This window comes from Gopherus flavomarginatus, chromosome 4 (genome assembly GCF_025201925.1).
Source record: "Gopherus flavomarginatus isolate rGopFla2 chromosome 4, rGopFla2.mat.asm, whole genome shotgun sequence".
Classification (NCBI taxonomy): domain Eukaryota; kingdom Metazoa; phylum Chordata; order Testudines; family Testudinidae; genus Gopherus; species Gopherus flavomarginatus.
The window spans coordinates 979,814-1,001,444 of record NC_066620.1 but is presented as its reverse complement, the minus strand read 5'-3'; the positions used below and the strand labels follow the sequence as shown (position 1 = coordinate 1,001,444).

General features: G+C 45.2%; 1 protein-coding gene across 7 annotated transcripts; it reads right to left on the bottom strand.

Moving 5' to 3' along the window:
• Positions 1–756: 756 nt before the first annotated feature.
• Positions 757–20,198, bottom strand: LOC127049996 (serine/arginine-rich splicing factor 7). 7 transcript variants are annotated; one of them, XM_050951477.1, is made up of 10 exons: positions 20,086–20,198; positions 11,615–11,795; positions 10,075–10,251; positions 9,132–9,206; positions 8,947–9,048; positions 8,244–8,297; positions 7,981–8,036; positions 4,518–4,562; positions 3,924–3,959; positions 757–2,610 (listed from the first exon to the last, which is right to left on the bottom strand). In XM_050951477.1, exons 1-10 carry the CDS (start codon positions 20,189–20,191, stop codon positions 2,564–2,566), a joined length of 879 nt encoding a protein of 292 aa, XP_050807434.1. In that variant the 5' UTR covers positions 20,192–20,198; the 3' UTR covers positions 757–2,563. The 7 variants fall into 7 exon arrangements, 6 of the variants coding, with proteins under 6 accessions (XP_050807434.1, XP_050807435.1, XP_050807436.1 ...); XM_050951478.1 differs by having other exon boundaries at positions 8,244–8,291; XM_050951479.1 differs by lacking the exon at positions 7,981–8,036.
• Positions 20,199–21,631: the final 1,433 nt, after the last annotated feature.

The window sequence follows — 21,631 nt, the reverse complement described above, 5'->3', positions numbered from 1 at the left end:
ATGACAGTAATGTCTCACCCAACTCCCTCACACATGGTAAATTCCCACTCAGGCCCTACTTCTAGCTAGAATTGTTGCCTGGTTCTCTCCCACTGAACATTCTCCTCCCAGCTCTAAGCCTGCAGGTTTTCCTGGGCAGCTAGTTTCCTCTTAAACTTGGTCTACATGCACAAGTTGCATTACCAAAAAAAAGTGTTAAACTAGTGCAGCAAAGCTCTGTGCTGATACGTGTTTGTTTAACGGTTTGTCATTCCAGTTTAGGTCAAACCTGTTCCCAACCAATTAACACCAAACTAGAATCAAGGAGCATCTACACAGGAGTCTGCACAGGTTTAACTAGCTTTAAATTCACACATCTTAAGCTCATGCAACGTTCATGTACACAAGCCCTTAAACTGCTATGATTGTTAATAGCAATAACTAGACTGGCATTACCAGATGCTCTTAAGGTTTTCTACTACCTGCCAGTTTTTGTTTGCAGAAGGGATGCACTGTATTTCAGAACATCACTGGCCACTGCTCCTTTACAGTCTGTGCTGCCCACTCTTTGGGCACTACTGCCGCCTACCAGAGAAGGGGGAACCCTTCCCTTTGGAACAGTCCTGCCCGCATCTACCCTGGTTCCTTAAGTACTCCCATGACAGACAGTTAACTGTGCACCAAACTCTTAAATCCTAAGGAAATACAGTCCCCGCTGCTCTGTTTTCTATGCTGCTCTGGAGGAGCGGAGAGACAGAAGAGATGTACCAGTACAGTAATTTTAGAGTCTGCATGTTTATTGTGGAGTGTTTGTCTTAACAGTACAGAAGAGAAAGAGCTCATTAAATGCAATAGCATCATTCCATGTGGCACTTTTACTAGTTATACTGTAAAACTGCCAGACAATGGACAGGCTATACTGATGAATGTCATCCTAAGCAATGGCTTCTGGGTATATTTGCTGAATTATTCCAGGAGAATCAATGTTGTCATTTCCTGCTCCCCATTTTGCAGTCTTGTTTTATGGATATTAGCAGAATATTAATCACAGCATAATTAGCACTGGGAGTGGATGCTTCTGTTGCTAAGCATCAATGCACTGAACGTATGGAAATCAAACACCAGAAAAATCAAGACTAGACATTAAAGCTAGGAAAGTGGCTAGTACACTTTAGAACTAAAGCTGCCAAGTGTAAAATTTTCAGCGTGTGGGGACAACACAGGGGGTCTAACATCTACCAGACACAAGTGGAGTCTAACATTAAATGAGAAGTCTGTTATCTGAAAATTATGGGTTACCCAAAATTTGTCTTTCGGTCCAAAAGGTCATTTTGCTATTTAAGATACTACAGTAATAATTTTATGCTTTTACAAGTTGTAAACTTTTAATCTGCCATTAGCCATTTCATTAGGAGCCCACACAAGTCTGCTCTTTCAAATTCAGTGGCTGTTTAGAAAACCCTAACAGTTCTCCTTAAATGTTGAAACTGACATCTAGCTAAATTAAATAAAGTAGTCCAGAATAAAAAAAAAATGGAGATTTTTAATATCTATTAAGAAGGAAACTGGCAGTCTAACCCTATATTTGCCAATCAGATAAGACCTATGGACAGCCAGTCTCAGTTTCAACTTGAAATGTCATATCCCCATGCAACTCTTGGCTACAGACCAACAAGCCTTTAGGGGAGTTTCACATAAGATTCATTTTAAGCTCTTCAACCATGTATTTGCTGTGTGCAGTATAGAGTTTATTTTACCATTATCTAAACAGGTTTTGTCTACCAGCATACAGGCTGCTTTATGATTGCAACCTGTGTTGCAGAAAAGTTCTCAGTTTCGTTCAGTTTTTCTCAGGTTCGAGTAACTGACCATAAATGGGTTGTGATAGAGAAAGAGTGACATAGCTGCCTTTTCTCTCGGAACATGAACCGTTATTTAAAGGTAACCTGCAGTGGAAATACTGTGCTTGTGCCCTTCTGCTTTGTGATAAGAAAGGCTTTACTTTTTGTAAACAAACTTTAGATATTAGAAATTCATACTCTCTCTACATTGGAAGATTACAACGAATAGAGAGCTCATGTCAATGATATTACAGGAAGTTATGGCAACTGAGATAAAGGATTTTGTCACTGTTTAAAATGTTGTCATCATCCATTTAACATCAATAACAAGTTCACATAACTAGAAACTATTTAAAATAAACTGGGAAGAATATGATTGGTTTAGGGTAGGCTAATGGTAGCCACTTTTTTGTTTTTTTGTGTTAACCAGTAGGGCATCACAAGGAGGTTTTTAGTTAGAAATACATATTTTATTTCAACAAGGCAATAAAAAACATGTCAATAAAAGAGTCCCACATTTTCAGATCACAGCATGTTAATACATACAACAAAACAAGTTGTGCACTAGTCTACTGATGTGACTTTGCAGAATTTAAATGATCCAGACCCAGGCCAATTGTTATCAGATTGAAATACCCTTCTAGAACTTACCATTTACATCAAAGACACCACAAATCCCTTTTAATAATGTAAACAAAATAACGTTCTTCCCAGAAGGTTAACTTTGAGATTTCAGTCCATTCTTACAGGACTTGCACTCCTCCTTTGAGGGCTTCCTGATGGTGAACGACTGAAAGTGAAAGAAAACAGAAGTCAGTTGGAGTAACTTCAATAGTCATCTGGAAATGCAGATTCAACACCACACACCACACCCAGAAAGCCCTTTCCTCCCAGCACTGATGAAGTTAGTGAGTTAGTTCTTCTAAAACAGACCTTGCAAACATACACTGTTTGTTAGACAATATCCTCAAGGATGTAAGAAATCTCAAGTTTGCTATACAGTCATTAGTCTTTTTATGAATAAACAATGCATCTTTAGGATTTGACAGTCTTTTCTAAAGCATTCAAAAGAATAAGAGGAAAAGAACAGAGTAAGGAGGAAAAGGAAGACTACAAACAAGGTCTCAGTGTGGCATGTTACAAGCTACTCCGGTTCCCATGCGCCCCTTCCCTCAGGGGATTTTTACCAAGCTTGGAAGAGTTGTCTCCAAGTGTTCAGAAGAGCATACTTACCCAAGTTAATGGAGAATGGTTATTAATGGCTCAGACTAAAATTGAAAAAAGGCAGCTAGTGATTAATTACATAAAAACATACAGAAGTTCTGATAAGAACTGATCTGGGCTTCAAAAGGAAAATGTAGAGAATTTCATCTTGTTATTACCGTGTAGGAACAGCAGACTGTGCAGCCATTTGTTAAGGTAGAGCCAGCAGCAAGGATGACAGCAGTTTGAGTCCATTCAGCCAGATGGGTGTTTGTTACAAGAAGTTTTTAGTTTGTTTTGTTTCACACATTTAATCTGTTTCCAGCTTTACTCTGAGCCATTTCCATTTCCCACTATCCTTAGTATTATTCAGATTTTTCCTCTGGCTACAAACATCCCTTGAGAAAATGGGTTCAGTCCTTCTGAAAAAGGTTTAACTGTAAGCCAAAAGTAGCCCATTGCACCTTCTACAAAAGAAGTTAGTCTCATTACAGTCACTGGAGTTTTTAAATAGACTGTTTAAAATGGATTCTCCCTGTGATTATTTACCCATAAGTTTCATGTGCTTTTGCTTAACCTCTTGCATGGATCTCAGTTCAATGAAACCTTTACAGAGGACGGAAGTCCAACAGAAATAGCCCAAGGCAAGTTCTTCATAATGCACCATGTTCCCACTTTCTTCGGAGCAGTTTACCTCTGGGTGCCTCACTTTAGTAATCAGTGTCATATGCATTAAGGAAGCCCAGTCTCTCCAAAAGATTCCTTTTTCTGCTTACAGTTAAGTAGAGGAAAAAGTTCCAGTAACTTGAGTGCTGGCAAATGCTGACTTTTCAGTAGTGATGACAAGACATTATAATGTGTGCTACACCCAGCAGTCTTTAGTAGCAAGATTCAACTTACCTTCTCTTTGGAGAGGGGGATCTGGACTTTGATTGGCTGCAAAACAGAAAGAAACACTAAGTGACAACTCAAAGTTACATTACAGTACATCAAAACAAGTTCTCCCATACTTAACAAGAGTGAGAAACTCTCTGGAACCTTAGTCAGCATTTTATATAGGTATCACTGGCAACACGTCCAAAATCTTTTACTAGGATTTGTTGGGGGCATCAAATTAATCCCCACCATCCCTACTACAGTTGGAGCTATATATGCCTTTGCAGCAAACCCTTTTAGGTGTTTTAAGAACAATTTTTAACAGTCACAACAATTCTGTGATATAGGGGCGGAGGAGAGGAACAAGTTTAAGTAAGAGGAATCAGTACTGTTGTGGAAACTAAACAGTTAAAACAAAATATGGGGTAGGGAAATCACCCTCCACCCATCATCTCACTAAATATTCATGACCTTTGTAGTAAAAATCCCAACTATTAAAACTTAGCAATAACATCCTTCAAATACAAGTGAAATACTGGTCCAAGCAAAGGGCTTTGTGAATCATGATGAAGCAACACTTACTTCTAAAAGGTCTAGTGCATTATATTACATGCTCACCTTTTAGCAGGTGAGCCAGATTTAGATCTACCATGGGACCCAGACCTACAATGGGAGAGAAATAAGGCTCAGCAAGGCACCAGTGGGATGCATGTACAGTGAAGTTACCTAAACCAGTGATGATAAAATTCATACTACATGCCAAGAAAACTGTGGAGGGCTAGTAACTGACAGGCAGAAATCCACCCACGTGTGGGGCTTTTGCAGTTAAGTTTCAGAAGACAGCTTTTTAATTCAGTACCACACATGCTGCAGTCATCATTCTATTCTAGATATTACTTGAGACAGTTCATATGAGTACACTGTCCAATCGAAGCTATGACTAGTATTTTTACAAAACAATTGAGTGCTGTATTCCAAACTGCAAGATTCCATTGGGATGGATGTCTTCCACCTAAAAGCCAATCTGTTTTCCAGACAGTACTCTCCTGAAACGTCATCATCATCATTTCAATGTTAACACCTTCGTCACTTGAAATCTTCAGCCTTGGTTAAGAGTGTCTGCTGAAAGTGTGACATGTTTTCTACCTATGGAAAGTTAACTGTTCTGAAAAGACTTCCAAAGATGCCAGCTACACTGGAACAAGTTTGAAGCGCACTTCAATGTTACCAATGTTGTCCATGAAAGTAGATGAATTTTCTAGATAGTTTCATCAACAAATAATATTTTAGTTTTCCAGTATTCAAGCCTTTCCTCAACTATTTCCACATTTCATAAGCTTTGATGTTGTCAGAATTGTGATCGCTATGTTTAGGTAAACTTTGAACTATTACAGGGGTCAGCAAACTTTCAGAAGTGGTGTGCCGAGTTTTCATTTATTCACTCTAATTTAAGGTTCCGCGTGCCAGTAATACATTTTAAGGTTTTTAGAAGGTCTCTTTCTAGAAGTCTATAATATATAACTAAACTACTGTTATATGTAAAGTAAATAAGGTTTATAAAATGTTTAAGAAGCTTCATTTTAAATTAAATTAAAATGCAGAGCCCCCTGGACCAGTGGCCAGGACCCAGGCAGTGTGAGTGCTGCTGAAAATCAGCTTGCGTGCCGCCTTTGGCACACGTGCCATGGGTTGCCTACCCCTGAACTATTACATTGAGTTCAGTCCGCAGAACACATCAAGACATTCAACTAGTGCATCCCTTAATGTCCTTTCTGAACCAAGAACTTGGTTTCTTTGAAACAAATACTGCTTTAGGCAAGTGACACTGCTGTACCTCAGTCCTAATATTAATTCTTGTAAGAATCTAGAGCTCTCAATCATCAAAAGTCACTATGATTGAGAAATTCACAACCTTCCTTCCTTACCAGCTTCATCACACCAAGTGTTGCTCATTTGCTTTTGCATAGAATTTCCTTTGACACACAAGACAATGAAATTTCACTCATGTGGCCAATTAGTTTGTGAAGATAATGCATGAAGCCTGGTACAGTAAACCATACACTGAACGTCACTGGGGTTGTCACTTTCAGGTATTTTCAGAAGCAGAAATCTTGAAATGGCACCGATATTTATTCTTTACTTAAGCAATCCCCAGTAGTGTCAGCAGTTAGTTTATGCATTCCACCTCATGTGATGCACATCCTGCAGTGACTGCTAACCATTCCCAGGCGCATGCACCAATACTCATGTAATGAAATATACCAGCATGTTTTCAAGGCAGATATAAGTTGCTCACTCATATTCATTTGTGTTTGATACCCCCTAATTATTTCTGCAGTAAGGCAACACTTGTGCCATTTTCTTGGCTTAGAAAATCTTTCAACAAAAAGAATTAGCATGAGAGCAGTGCTTCCTTAATATAACCAGCATCAGAAACAAGTTCTCCTAATGTGATTTTGTGACATTTTAAAATTAGCAGCAGGATGAGAATGTTTAACTGATTCTAGAACTTTTATAGCTCTATTGCAAGCCTTCCCTTTGTTCTTCTGTAATGAAGCCATGAGAATCGTCTGCTTACCATGCCCAATGAACAGTATCAATGCTTCATCAGTTAACTGCACACTTACAGTGACATGGGTAGGCCATGAATAAGTTTAATGTTAAAATGGGAATTCTAGGTGTAATCCCTTCATCTGAGAACAAACTGCTGACTTGAGAAAACGATCCCAGTGCTAAAACTCAGTAGCCAATGGTATGCAGGGTTATCCAAGAGTCTCCCTGGCTGACACGCAAGTTGAGCTTGATTAGTTGTTCTCTGCACATCACTGGCATATGCCACTTAAAGTCTGGGTAGATTCAGTGAAGATGAAAAGAATGGCCAAGTGGAGAAGTGAATTTAGAGGAAGAAATGTTAAGGCTCACTGTGGCGCTTATGCGGTAACAGGTAGAAAGAGCCCACCTTAGCAGCAAGAGAAAGCACACCACACTTCTCCCCGCCCACGCTAGACAGGGCTTCTCCCTGTCTCCCTCCTTCCCTTCCTCCTGAATCTTACTGCACTCATGTCAGTATTTCTCCTCTCTTATCTGTCACCTTCTACATTGGTCCTTCTAGTTAGGATTCACCTCTCCTGCCCCACTACCAAGCAGGGCTTCCCCTACTCTTCATCCTCCCCTTCTCCAAGAAAGTTCTCACCGTCTCTCCCACTTGTAACAGGGATCCTGTCGCTTGCCATCACCAGTACTGGGCTCTTCCTCCCCTCTAGGCAGGGGGCTTTCCCACCTACTCCTCTAGCTGCTGCTTCGCTTTGCTTTCTCTAGACACACCCCATGCCCCCACCCCACACAGCTGCTGCTAGAAGAAATGGAAGAGATGCAGCGAGGAGAGAGCTCTTCTTTCATTCTACAGCCTTTCGAGACGGAGCAAAACCAATGGATGTAGTCGAGAGCAGAGACTGGAACAGCATCATCTGTAATCCCAAATTTTAATTCCATCTTTACATAACAGACAGCAGGAGACCTGCTCCATGAATGCCAGATTCGTTGTCCATGGCACAGCCACTGGCTTAGAGCTACTCATTATAGAAGTATTAATGAGAACTCCAGCATGAAACATTTTGCACACAATTCTTTAAATCTGGTTTGAGACATTTAATTCCTATGATCCATTTTGTACAAAACAATCCTTCACACTATTATGCCACCTTTTAATCTAATTCAGGTACCACAACTAACAGTTGCTGCCCAGTCCCGTTCAGAGATCAGTGTTCAGACAGTCTTGAGTCAGCAGTAACCAAGAATTTGGGCACTGGTGAGTCTTTCATGCACTAGTCCTGGGCACGTACCTAGGGCACTACAGAATATCAAGAATCTGGCATGGAGAATCCTTGGGAGGGAACTGCTTTACGTAATAGCACAACACTGTGTTTTGACTTCCTGCACGTTAGAAGCAGGAAGGAATTATGATCTCAAATGGGCAAGGTGCATTTGAGTACTAGGACTTAGTTCAGTTTTAGGTGACTTATGTGTTTCTCATACATATTAACTGGCATACATGCATATTAATCACAACTGGTTTATGTACCGAAGGTTTGCCTCTTGTTCACCATCACAGTTCTAAACCGAAGGTGTCCTGTAAAACTGCAGGTAAAGTAATAAAATCTATTACAAATAAGTCTATGATGTACAATTTCAGAACACTTCATACCCCAAACTTGCTGGAAAAGGAGTTTAGAGAACACCCAGCATTTACTTAGAATTGAAAAAAAACTAATGCATTTGACCACAAGTTAATTCAGCCTGCAGCTATTAGTTAGTTGCTTTAATCAATTCCGTCAAAGATCTTACCTGCTTCTTGGCCATGTAACGGACCTGGATCTTGATCGTGATCTGGATCTAGATCTAAGTTTGAAAAGAAACTAATAAAAACCAATCCAGCTCCAGGAGAAAGTATTACGATGATTAAGGTAGCCTATCAAAGTAGCCTTGTTGCCGATCGGTGCTCAGATAACTGTCAAGATCACAGGACTGACAGGGTGCACAGAACAATCCAAACAGACACCTAGATTACACAGAATAAGGCTATAGCTTTAACCATGTAGTCCCAAAAGCTCAGTGCTTGCCTACATAGTGGGGTAATGTACTGCACATTAATTTGTCCGCGTAGCTCGTTTTTGTTTGAAACAGCACTATGTTAGAGCACACCAGAGAACCTTTAGTGCACACCAGCAGGGTCTACCCAGACCAATTAACGCACAAACATATTAATGCTCTTTAGAAGTCACATTGCAGTAGTGCACATTTGTGCTCTGTGTAAACAAGCCCTCAGAAAACTCTTTTTCACTATCTACTTTAGTTCAAGAGGAACTAAAGTTAATGCATTCCCCCACAGCCCTTTTAAAGGAGTTATAGTTCGGTCTTGAGGGTTGTCAGGCCCTTTTCAAAGAGTCTGCTCTGCAAACACGGAAAGTTACACTTTCCACAAATATATCTGAATTTACAACCTTAATAAAAACATTATCTGATAGTTATTGTGCATAACAACAATTACCTAGATCTTTTTAAAGAACCCGATCGGGACCTGCGGGGTGAGGCTGATCTAGATCTACGAGGTGACACCGACCTCGATCTGCGAAGGGAAGCTGACCTGGACCTGCAGGGAAAAATTTAAAAATATAATTATGCAATGTTTGACATCTCTTGAAAAAGGGAAGCACAAGACGGCCTGAAACTCACCTCCTACCACGGCTTCGGCTGCGTGACCGAGAATACCTTCTTCCTCTGGACCTTGAATGAGATCTAGACCGTGACCTAATGGTAGGTTAGAAAAAATAAGTATTAGAAAACAAATTTAGCAATTAGCGCACGTGAGCCTCTGTTGAAGTCAAAATTTCAGACAACTAAAAATTAGTGTCTGTCAGTTGGAAAAACTCAGGGCCCTATTTGCTTTGAGTATTTTTACTACCTAGAAAAGATGTTAAGCTGAATTACATTTAGAATTACATTATAATATAAAACACTGTAATGTGTATTAAAATAAACCTTGCAAGTTTGCAGGTCGACCCTCTTTGGCCCAAGGTCTAGCAGATCTAGACGATCTAGAAGTATCTATAGCCGATCGCTGCATCTAGGTGTTCTCTTCAATCTAACGACGATCAAACTGACAGCCAAATGAGCCAGGGTGAGGCTTGATTGACGCAAGAAGATTTTTCTAGGTGGGAATGTGGTCAATCTGGTGTTCCTCTTTCTAAACCGGAGGGGGGGGGCCCCAATTGAAAGCCAAATTTACTGTTACGGCGATCACCATCTCAAATTTTCTGCCCTTTAAAGAATATGGTGAAGCTAGGTGTAGATGGCTCGAGGGGATCTGGCCTCTTATGCTGATCACCTCAAGGTCTAGAAGGATCTTAATTGTCGGATTTTGCAAGGCGCCTCAGCATGATATCTTAAGGCTCGTGACATTCTGAATCAAGGCGACTGACTCAAACGAAGAAACCTGAAAGGTTTTGACCAGGTTGATTATTAATATAGTAACATTTATATGAAATAACAAATTGTAAAATACACCTGTATGAATACAGCATTAAAGTTAAATTAAACTGGCATAACATTCTCTTCTTGGCTAACGACTACAACAGTAACTGGTGAAAAGAATCAATCACTTCTTTCACACACATACCTGCTCCTCCTTCGACGACTATAGCGATGACAGTCATAAGCATAATGACCTTTCTCGCCACATTCGTAACATCGGTCATTAGGATCAAATGGTCGCCGTGCGGGAGGTCTATCATAGCGGGAGCGGCGGGGCATGCCTGTTGACAGCTCAACTCTCACTCGGGAGCCACAAATCACCCTGTAATTTGATTTATAAAAAATAGCAATTAATAATCTGGTATTATTCCTTATCTAACACCTGTAAAATAAGAAAGCCAATCTCTAAAGAACCGCTAACGTTTGAGAATCCCATTGTTGTAAAAGAGCTACATCTTTTAAACCCTGATCTACACCTAACACTTAGGTCAACCTAATTATGTCACTCAGGGGTGTGAAAAATTCTCATCTGAGAGATGTAGGTAAGCCTACACAAGCCCTGTTGTAGACGCTAGAGATGTAAAATATTAAACGGTCAAATGGTTAACCGATAAGTATTAGTCTTACCGTTACTATATTGCAGTTAACGTTCAAAACAGATTGCCCCTGCTCCCACGTCCGAGCACACTGTGTGCATTAACAAATCCATCTCTTCTCTATCCTCATCCTGCTCTCCACTCAGCAGCAGCGCCCAGGGCAGGACAAGTCGAGCTGTCCTTGCATGGCAATGGCTTGAGAGCCCAGAACAGCGGGGACCGGGGGCAGTTGGAACGTGTTGCGCTCTCGGGCTATCAATGCTGGCTCCCAGGGCTGGGTGCCTCGCTCCCCACCAGGAGCCAGCACAGCAATCCCGGCCAGGCAACATGGCATCCTCCACAGAAACAGGCCCCCTGCCTAGGGAGCAGCAGCCACCCCCCGCTGGCCCAGCACCTCGCGAGCCCCCTCACCACCTCGAGAGACTATGCTGAGCCCTGGACACCATCCAGACTCCTACCGTGTGGGCGGCTACTCAGGGCACCGCTTGCTGCTGCCACATGATGCCGGTGTGGCAGGCTGAGGGGCCAGGTGGTGCTGGGCACTAACTCTGGCTGCTGCCGCTACTAGGGAGGTGTCGCTGCCTCCTGGCCCATGGGGCGGCCAGGGACCTGGGCAGCAAGGGGCACATGACCGGAACTAGCCAAAGTCCCGCAATGTACCGAGGGAGACCAGTATCTTCCTCGCCATGACACCTCCCAATCACCATAATATTCCCAGATCACGTGATGGTCTCTCCCTCCCTGCACCTCCCATTGCCGTAACAATGCGCAGGAAGGAGTGGTGACGGCGTGCCAACTGGGGATGTAAAATATTAAACAGTTAAACGATATAATTTTAAAAGCTTAAACGGGCATTTTAAAAAAATGATATTTAAATCCCTAGTAGACACTATGAGGTTTATGGAAGAATTCTACCGTCCTTGTCTCTCAAGGGTTGGAATAACTACAGTGATGGAGATACTCTTTCCATCACTGCTGTAGCAAGTGTCTACACTCCAGTGGGGTGGTGGCAATGCTGCTGTCGCACTTGTAGTGCAGACATACCCTTAGTAAGAAGTTAAGGCCACCAGAAATACAATGCATTCGTACTTTCCATCCAAACCTCGAACTGCATCTTCAGCATCTCTTGGGTCTTCAAACTCCACGAAGGCGAAGCCCGGCGGGTTCCGCGCGATCCACACGGTGCGCAGGGGGCCGTAGTAGCTGAAGGCTCGCTCCAGCTCGCCCTTGCCGGCCCCGGTGCCCAGGTTCCCCACGTACACCTTGGTCTCTGCAAGAGCAAGTCACGCGGTCGTTGAGTGACTGAGTAGCCCTCCCCAGACCCACCACGTCTCCACAGTTCAGCAACGTGGCCAGTGTAACATTACAAACTGCTATCATCACAATTCGCTACTGGCAGACTTACTGACACCTGGTGTTCTTTTTTTGCTGCCCTGTCACAATTTGTTGTCTCTGCCTTTCCCATACTCCCATCCCAGGAAGCAAATTGTGACAGATGGGGTTGACCTGTCACAACTTTCTACCTCTCATCTTCCTCATCCCCGTCAAACTAGGGGGCACAGAATATATTCGGGGGCAGGGGGGATTGAGAAGCTTTAGAAGGGAAAAATGACAGCACACATTTTACCCACAGCAATGAACAACTAGCAAAGCTGATTCCTCCAGACATATCAGGTCGTCAGACGGCACAGTGCATTTGACTCTAGATGGTGCTGTGCACTTTGACGGATTTCTGTTTAGCTTGCATAGCATTATCCAAAGTCGTTGCCATCTGTACATTAATCCGTTTGCTACGATGCAGTGTGCACATTTAATTGAAGGTAGAAGGGGATCTCCAGATAGTTGTCTCGAGTGTCCAACCCAGGATGGAATTGCTCTGTTCCAAAAAACAGGTGCACCTATCACACTAGTAACAACAGTGTGATGCAAGTAAGCAGTATCTCACTTAAAATTTACATTATTATATACTTAAATGGCTCTGTTTGAATCAATGCCTTCTTGTTTTTAATATTTAGTGAGCGTTGCATGTTGATTTTTTTTTTAATTGGTATATGTACTTGTGTGTGGGGGTGGGGTGGTTAAATTACTACAGACACAAAGAAGGGGGCATGATCAGAGGTTAGAGCAGTGGCTTTCAACCTTTCCAGACAACTGTACCCCTTTCAGGAGTCTGATTTGCCTTGTGTATCCCCAAGTTTCATCTCACTTAAAAACTATTTGCCTACAGAATCAGACAAAAAATACTAAAGTATCACAGCCCACTAGTACTGACTTTCTCATTGTTACCATATAATGATACAATAAATCAACTGGAATATAAATATTTTACTTACATTTCAGTGCACAGAGCAATATAAACAAGTCATTGTCTGTATGAAATTTTAGTTAGTGCTTTTGATGCGGCCTGTTGTAAAACCAGGCAAATACCTAGATGAGTTGATGTATCTCCCCTGAAATACCTCTGTGTACACCCAGAGGTATGTATACCCCTGGTTGAGAACTACGGGGTTAGAGCACTCAGCTCGGATGTGTGAAACACTAGTCACATCATTTTTCCCATTCTACTTGAGGCAGGAATTGAACTTGGGTATACCGCCATCCAAGGCACGGGCACTAACCACTAGGCTAGAAGCAATAAGGTAACTTGTAACTTAATCCACTAGGCAGCCTCTGAGCACAACTACAGGATAAGGCCCACATGCAAAATAAGCATTGTCTCCCACCATCTTCCCTGGTTTGTGAATTGCTCTGGGCTTAGGTGGGACATAGGTATCCAGATGCCCAGAGTAAGGCAGCAGCGCGCATACTTAAAGGTAGACAAGTAGGCATCTAAGGAACTTTACCCTGAGAATACAGAATCCGACTGCTTAAAGGGTTTGGCGAGATTTTGGGAATGGCAGTGGAACTTAAAATTGAGACAGAGGCATCTAAATCTTTGTGAATCTAGCCCTGAGTCTCTTTATAGAGGAACAAAGAGGACCCAGGAATTACAGGCCAATCAGCCCAACTTCGATACCTAGACAGATACTGGAACAAATTATTGAACAGTCAATTGGTTAAAACCTAGAGGATAATAGGGTTATAAGGAATAGCCAGCACGGACCTATCAAGAACAAATCATGCCAAACAAACCTGATTTCCTTCTCTGGCAGGATTACTGTCTAACGGGATGGGAGGAAGCAGTAAATATGACATATCTTGATTTTAGAAAGGCTTCTGACAGTCCCACATGACATTCTCATAAGCAAACTAGGGAAATATGTTCTAAATGAAACTACTATAAGGTAAGGGCATAACTGGTTAAAGATGATACTTGAATAATTATCAATGGTTCACTGTCAAATTGGGAGGGCGTATCTAGTGTGGACCTGCAAAGGTCGATCCGGGGTCCAGTACTATTCAATATTTTCCCTAATTACTTGGATAATGAATTGGAGATTATGCTTATAAAATGTGCTGATAATACCAAGCTGGGAGGGGTTGCAAGCACTTTGGAGGACAGGAGTAGAATTCAAAATGACCTTGACAAATTGGAGGCCCGCAACTGGCTAATTAGCCCCACCCACTACACCTGGGGAAAACACCTGCCGCTTAACTGTTTGATCTTCATTAACGGACGAGCAGGAACTAGAGCAGAGGTATTGTAATACCAGCCAAAGGCTACAACTACTACTCCAAGAAACAAGTAGACAGAAGGCAAATGGTGGGAAATCCTTTTATCATAAAGGCTCTGAGGTAAGAACCAGGAACTTATGGGTTGATGAACTTATGGGTGTGAGGGATAGAGTTGAACTTTAGATCTTGTTTTGTTGAGGAAATGTGAAATAACAAAAAGAAACCACAACTAACCCTGCTAAAAACTATCTCCCTGGGCTCTGAGAAGGTTCCAGGCAGAATTCCTCCAGGGAAAGGATTGGGCTATGCCCAACTGGAAGAGGGTGTTATAAGACAGCCCCCAATCCTTCACACTGCCACATTATTTAAGGGTGTTTCTGGGTAGATGATCAGCTCTGCACGTGTGCTAAGAAAAACATCACAATGTTTTAAGTTAGCTGAAAGGATAACAAAAATCCATATTGTCCTCATACCTTTGTGGGTATCCTAATAATAGACTCATTAGTATTACCATCATAATATAAGAAAGATGTTGTTTGTATATGTATGCAGTATTGCAAACTTCCCTGGGATAAGATATGGTTTATAGTGGGGTAGTGAGCAGGTAAAGGCAGAAATTAAAGAGGAATCTTCCCAGTTAAAGCACCAAACATGTGAACCAATTGGCTAATTCTAATGGGATAAGAGTACCACCACTTTAAATGCATTGCTCAGAGATGGGATCACTGAACACCTATGCCACCACTCACTGCATGCACAGCAGGATCTAGCACAGGGGTCTGCAACCTACAGCACGCATGCCAAACACAGCACTCAAGCCGATTTTTGAGTGGCACGCTGCTGCCTGCCGCTGTCCCGGCCTCCAGCCCCACTCAGCCCCCACCACTCTCCCCTGTGGGGACAGGAGGCAGAAGCTTGGTCCTGCGGCAGCCAAGCTTCCCCCCTCCCCACTTCTTCCCTCAGTGTGGTGCTTTCCTGCCCCTCCTCCTCTCCTTCCCTGCACCAATCAGCTGATGGCCCTTGTCAGGGGGAGGGGGAAGAGTGGCAGCATGCTGGCTGCTCTGTAGAAGAGGAAGGGATGGGGCTCTGGGGAAGGGGGTGGAACAGGAAATATTCCTCCCAGCCCCCTGCCATGAGCAGCTCAGGGCAGGGGGCTGGGAACACCCCCATGAGCTTAACACCCCAGCCTTCTGCCCTGCACCCCTCTCCCCCAGCCCTGACCCTTGAACCCCCCCTACACCCCCAGCCCTCTGCCCCGACCCCTGGAAACCCCCCTCCCGCCCAGGTCTGGGGTTCCAGTTGCCAGCCCCTTGCCTGCCGGCATCCTGGCCACAGGCCCTGCTCAGCCTGCTGCCGGCCTAGGTGAACAGAACCCCAGGCTGGCAGTGAACTGAGCAGGCTGGCAGCGTAAGATCAGCATTTTTATTTAACTGAAGCTTCTTAAATATTTTGAAAGTCTTGTTTAGTTTACATATAACAATAGTTTAGTTATATAACAATCTTAGAGAAAGACCTTCTAAAAACGTTAATGTATCACTGGCACTCAAAACTTTAAATTACAGTGAATAAATGAAGAGTCGGCACCCCACTTCTGAAAGGCTGCTGACCCCTGAGCTAGCATGATGCTATCAGGCCTTCATTCTCCAGCTCATGAAAGATGTCCTGATCCGCACAGGACAGAAAAGAAGAGCAAGGTCACCTTAAATTCTAACCTTAACACTTCAGTAAGTGGCTTATCAGCCCAAAATTGATACCTGTGAAATAGTGCAAAGGCTTTTCTGTAAATTAAGACACATACTCCACTACTACACTCTTACTCTTTGGATACAAAAAGTGGATAAAGCTGGACTAGCTCAAATTTTAAAACTGTTGAAAACAAGCCAAAGGTCTGATTATTAATGTTGGGGAAGGACTCATGCAATTTTCTTTGGTTGCCCTGACTGCTACTGTCAACACTGGCCACTTTACTTTTGAATGAAAATGTCCACACAGGGTTTTATGGTGCTGTAATATATGCACATTAATTTCACACCCTCTAGACATTTCCTTAATAAAAGCAGATAAGGCAAATTGAGGGGGACAAAGCTTATTAATTCCTTTAGTTCAAAATGCTTTATCTGGTTTTCCATAACACCCACAAAAATGGAGACTTCTAGACATATAGACCCAAGTACCTCTGATGGGAAAGGAGCAGAGCTAGCCCCACAATCACAGGATCTGTCAAGCTATGAATGTTTCATTTAACAGCCTAGCCAGAACCAGTCTGTGTCCTCATTCTTAAGAAAATGTTACATTTCAGGGATTTTTTTTTCATACAGAAGGCTATGAAATTAAAATATGCAACTGGAAGTATAAACAATGCAGCAGAACAATATTTATGCATGCAACAAATGAAGTAATGAGGACAGTGAATTTCAGCATTTGCAGGATGGGGACAGAAATAAGGATTTTTTTAAAGTGTTTTCAATAAGGGGTGGGAGGGAATCTCACTATGCATGTCCAAAACAGTATTTAATGTTACTGGTATGTATAACTGTTCTAGATATAAGAATTGTTTGGGTGAGGCAATGGGGACGTATGAAGCTAGTGTACCTTAATAACTCAAACAAAAAGGCAAATTAAAATAACCTCTAATTCTAATTTCATCATTTTTGTGGGTGTATGACTCATGCTGTTTGAATACTTATACGTAACTTTAAAAAAAAAAAAAATTTGCCTTTGAGAATGACTTCATATGATAGTATAGTACCCTGAGGGCCAGGTTTTTGAAAGGCATTTAGGCAACTAGTGGGATTCTCAAAAGCATCTAGGGGCTTTCAATCTTTGGAAATCTGGCCTGTAGTGAATATTGTGGAACCAAGTGTTGATATGAGGAAAGCATTAGGGTCCTGGCAAAAGTGACAAAACAGCACCTTGCAAATGCAATCCCCATGGGTGGATTAAAGGAAACTGAAGAAGCTGTGATACCAACCTAGCAAATCTGTCAGCTTTGATGCCCTATGATCCTAAAGAATAAATTTTGTGCTGCTTTTTAAAAAAAGGGGGGGGGGAAGGAGGACATTCAGAACTAACTGCTAACATCACAATACAAAGTGCTCTCTGAGGGTATGGCTACATTTGGAATTTCAAAGCGCTGCCGCGGCAGCGCTTTGAAGTGTGAGTGTAGTCAGAGCGGCAGCGCTGGGAGAGAGCTCTCCCAGCGCTGCACGTAAACCACATCCCTTACGGGTGTAGCTTGCAGTGCTGGGAGCCGCGCTCCCAGCGCTGCTGCCCTGATGACACTGACGCTTTACAGCACTGTATCTTGCAGCGCTCAGGGGGGTGTTTTTTCACACCCCAGTTGCAGCGCTGTAAAGTGTGAGTGTAGCCAAGCCCTGAGAAACACTGAGCTGTGACAAGAAATACTGGTATTTAGTTTCAGCAATGATTATTTGCTCTTAGGGTATGGCTACACTCCCAGTCGTACAGTGCTGGGAGTTACAGCTGTCTTCGTACAGCTGTGTAGGGAAAGCACTGCAGTGTGGCCAAATCTGCAGCGCTGTTGGGAGTGGTGCATTGTGGGCAGCTATCCCAAGGTTCAAGTGGCTGCAATGTGCTTTTCAAAACAGGGGGGGTGGAGTGGAGTGTGACAGGGAGTGTGGGGGAGACGGAGTGGATTTTTGGAGCTGACACTGTTCTCAGCTCCCTGCCTTGCAAGTTCTAAGGACTGGAAGATACACAGCACCAACCTTCAATCATTTTAAACGTTTCGACCCCTTCCCCCACCCCTCTCATTCACTAAATGCAAATTATGCACTCCTAAATAGCCTTCAGACCACATACGCAGCTGCTCAACACGGACTCCGCTCTCTCCTCAAGCAAACAGCTGTGAACATTCCAAAGCAATTCCCCTGCCTCGCTGGAGCAAAGACCAGCTGTGTTTGGTTTTTAGATAAGTAGCTGTGGGGAGCTCGGAGTTCAGCCATTCTTCTGGGTTGTTGTGAGCAGGCATTCTGGGATACTTCCTAATACCCTGGAGGCCAATAACAGCGCTTTTGGCAGCCACACTTGATGAGCAGCTCTGCATCACCAGCGCTGTTACACCCCAAGCAGACCAGGTGTACAGCAAGCGCTGCAGCCAGGGAGTTGCAGCGCTGGATGTACCTTGCAGGTGTGGACAGTTACTAAGTTGCAGCGCTGTAAACCCACCACCAGCACTGCAGCTCTCCAGTGTAGCCAAGCCCTTAGAAGTATGCAGCAGGTAAAGGAAGTGCTATGAGCAATAAGGCACATTTAAAAAAAGGAAACAAAGGCATCACGCTACACCCTGGAATAATCAGAATACCCCCTAAGACAAGGCTGTAAGCTGCTCTCAGGCTTTATGCAGACAGATGAGCCGGGGCAGTCTCTCACGCACACACTACTGCCACCCCATAGCAGAGGTCGAGGGGGGGGGGGGACAGAGTCTATCTCTCACACACACACTAAGGCCACCCCATAGCGGGGGAGGGGCAGAGTCCCCCCCACACACACACAGGACATCTCATAGCAGGGGGGGCAGAGTCACTCACACACACTAAGGCCACCCCATAGCGGGGGAGGGGCAGAGTCGCTCGCGTGCACACACACACAGGACATCTCATGGGGGGGGCAGAGTCGCACTCACACACACTAAGGTCACCCCATAGCGGGGGAGGGGCAGAGTCGCTCACACACACACACACAGGACATCTCATAGCGGGGGGGCAGAGTCGCTCGTGCACACACACATGACATCTCATAGCGGGGGGGCAGAGTTGCGCACACACACACACAGGACATCTCATAGCAGGGGGGCAGAGTCACACACACACACACTAAGGTCACCCCATAGTGGGGGGGGGCAGAGTCGCTCACACACACACACACACAGGACCTCTCATAGCGGGGGGGCAGAGTTGCTCACACACACACACACATTAAAGCCACCCCATAGCGGGGGAGGGGCACAGTCACTCGCGCACACACATACACACACACAGGACATCTCATAGCGGGGGGGGCAGAGTCACTCACACACACTAAGGCCACCCCATAGCGGGGGAGGGGCAGAGTCGCTCGCATGTGCACACACACACAGAACATCTCATAGCGGGGGGGGGCAGAGTCACTCACACACACTAAGGCCACCCCATAGCGGGGGAGGGGCAGAGTCGCTCGCATGTGCACACACACACAGAACATCTCATAGCGGGGGAGGGGCAGAGTCGCTCGCGTGCACACACACGACATCTCATAGCGGGGGGGGCAGGGTCACACACACACACACACACACACACACACACACACACACACACACACACACAGGACATCTCATAGGGGGTGGGGTGCAGAGTCGCTCACACAGACACACTAAGGTCACCCCATAGCGGGGGGGGGCAGGGTCGCTCAGACACACACACACACACAATATCTCATAGGGGGTGAGGGGCAGGGACACACACACACACACGACATCTCAGGGGGAGAGACACAACCCGTCTCTGGGCCCAGCCCCGGCACGGGGGCGCTGAGCGCCGCATCCTGCCCTGGGACCCCCCGCCCTGTGGGGGGCGCCAGTCACCTCCCCGCGGCCCTGCCTGGGAGCGCCTCAGCCCGCCCCCTCCCGGCTCTGAGCGGCTACTGCAGCCGCTGGGCCTGGCCATGGCCGCCTCGCAAGCGCAGGCTCAGTAGCAGCCGGGCGGCGCCCCTCCCCCGCGGGGGCGAGCAGAGGAAGGCTGCGCGCGCCGCCACTCAGCGGACAGTCCATGGCTCCGCCCCCACTGAGGAGCCGCCATCTTTGTTGACACCGCCTCCATTTCGCTCCTCAGCGCTCCCACCGCGGCGCGCGCCCGATCTGCGCAAAATGGCGCCGCCCCAGCGAGCCCCGCGCAGACCACTCCCCTGGGCCCCGAGCAGCGGAAAAGCGGCGGGGGCCCGGCGCTTACCGCCTCCATAGCGCCCGTAGCGAGACATCGTCCCGGCTCCGGCTGCAGCTGCGCGCCAGGCCGTTCGCGCGCATGCGCCGGGAGCCCCGAGAGCGCGACTGCGCATGCGCACGCCTCTCTGCTTACTCTCCCCGTTTGCGCGCGCTGGCTGAGGCGAAGCGGAACCGGGCTTCTGTTGTTCTTGGTTTCTATAGTAACGCGCAGTCGTGCGGTCCGGCCTGAGGTGTCACAGGCCGTTCAGCAAGAGTAGGGGCCGGGCGCCGGCCCCGGGGGAGCCGCTGTGGGGGCGGGCCCTAGTGTAGCTGGGTAGAGCGCTGTGGGGCGGGGCCCTTTCTGGCCTCAGAGGGGTTTGGCCCTAGTGCAGTTGGGGGGTGGGCGGGCGCTGGGCCCAAGCAGAGCTGGGGTGTGACATTAGTGTGACTGGGCCGTGATACTCTCCTCTCAGCCTGGGGAGGGTCACACCACCAGGGGTAGGTCGGCTGAAGGGCTCTGCTATGGATGTGGGGCTCTTCACCGCCCCAGAGCGACACAGTTAGGGGACCTACCTTCCTAGTGTGGACTAGCCCAAGAGTTGTAACCACCTGTTTTTCTTCGATCCCCCTCAGTCCCCTACCTATGGCACCTATAGACTCACAGACTCGAGGACTGGAAGGGACCTCGAGAGGTCATCGAGTCCAGTCCCCTGCCCTCAGGGCAGGACCAAATACTGTCTAGACCATCCCTGATAGACATTTATCTAACCTACTCTTAAATATCTCCAGAGATGGAGATTCCACAACTTCCCTAGGCAATCTATTCCAGTGTTTAACTACCCTGACAGTTAGGAACTTTTTCCTAATGTCCAACCTAAATCTCCCTTGCTGCAGTTTAAGCCCATTGCTTCTTGTTCTATCATTGGAGGCTAAGGTGAACAAGTTCTCTCCCTCCTCCTGATGACACCCTTTTAGATACCTGAAAACTGCTATCATGTCCTCCCTCACTCTTCTCTTTCCAAACTAAACAAGCCCAATGTTTCAGCCTTCCTTCATAGGTCATGTTCTCAAGACCTTTAATCATTCTTGTTGCTCTTCTCTGGACTCTCTCCAATTTCTCCACATCTTTCTTGAAATGCGGTGCCCAGAACTGGACACAATACTCCAGTTGAGGCCTGACCAGCGCAGAGTAGAGCGGAAGAATGACTTCTCGTGTCTTGTTTACAACACACCTGTTAATGCATCCCAGAATCACGTTTGCTTTTTTTGCAACAGTATCACACTGTTGACTCATATTAAGCTTGTGGTCCACTATGACCCCTAGATCTCTTTCTGCCATACTCCTTCTTAGACAGTCTTTTCCCATTCTGTATGTGTGAAACTGATTGTTCCTTCCTAAGTGGAGCACTTTGCATTTATCTTTATTGAACTTCATCCTGTTTACCTCAGACCATTTCTCCAATTTGTCCAGATCATTTTGAATTTTGACCCTGTCCTCCAAAGCAGTTGCAATCCCTCCCAGTTTGGTATCGTCTGCAAACTTAATAAGCGTACTTTCTGTGCCAACATCTAAA

Bases quoted from the DNA above. Each gene is read 5' to 3' on its own strand.
- LOC127049996 (XM_050951477.1), bottom strand. From the start codon at position 20,191: ATGCGCAGTCGCGCTCTCGGGGCTCCCGGCGCATGCGCGCGAACGGCC. The intron at 8,037-8,243 runs GTAAGATCTTTG...CTTTACCTGCAG, and splicing joins GTTACATGGCCAAGAAGCAG to TTTTACAGGACACCTTCGGT. The intron at 3,960-4,517 runs GTGAGCATGTAA...TCTGTTTTGCAG, and splicing joins TCTGGCTCACCTGCTAAAAG to CCAATCAAAGTCCAGATCCC.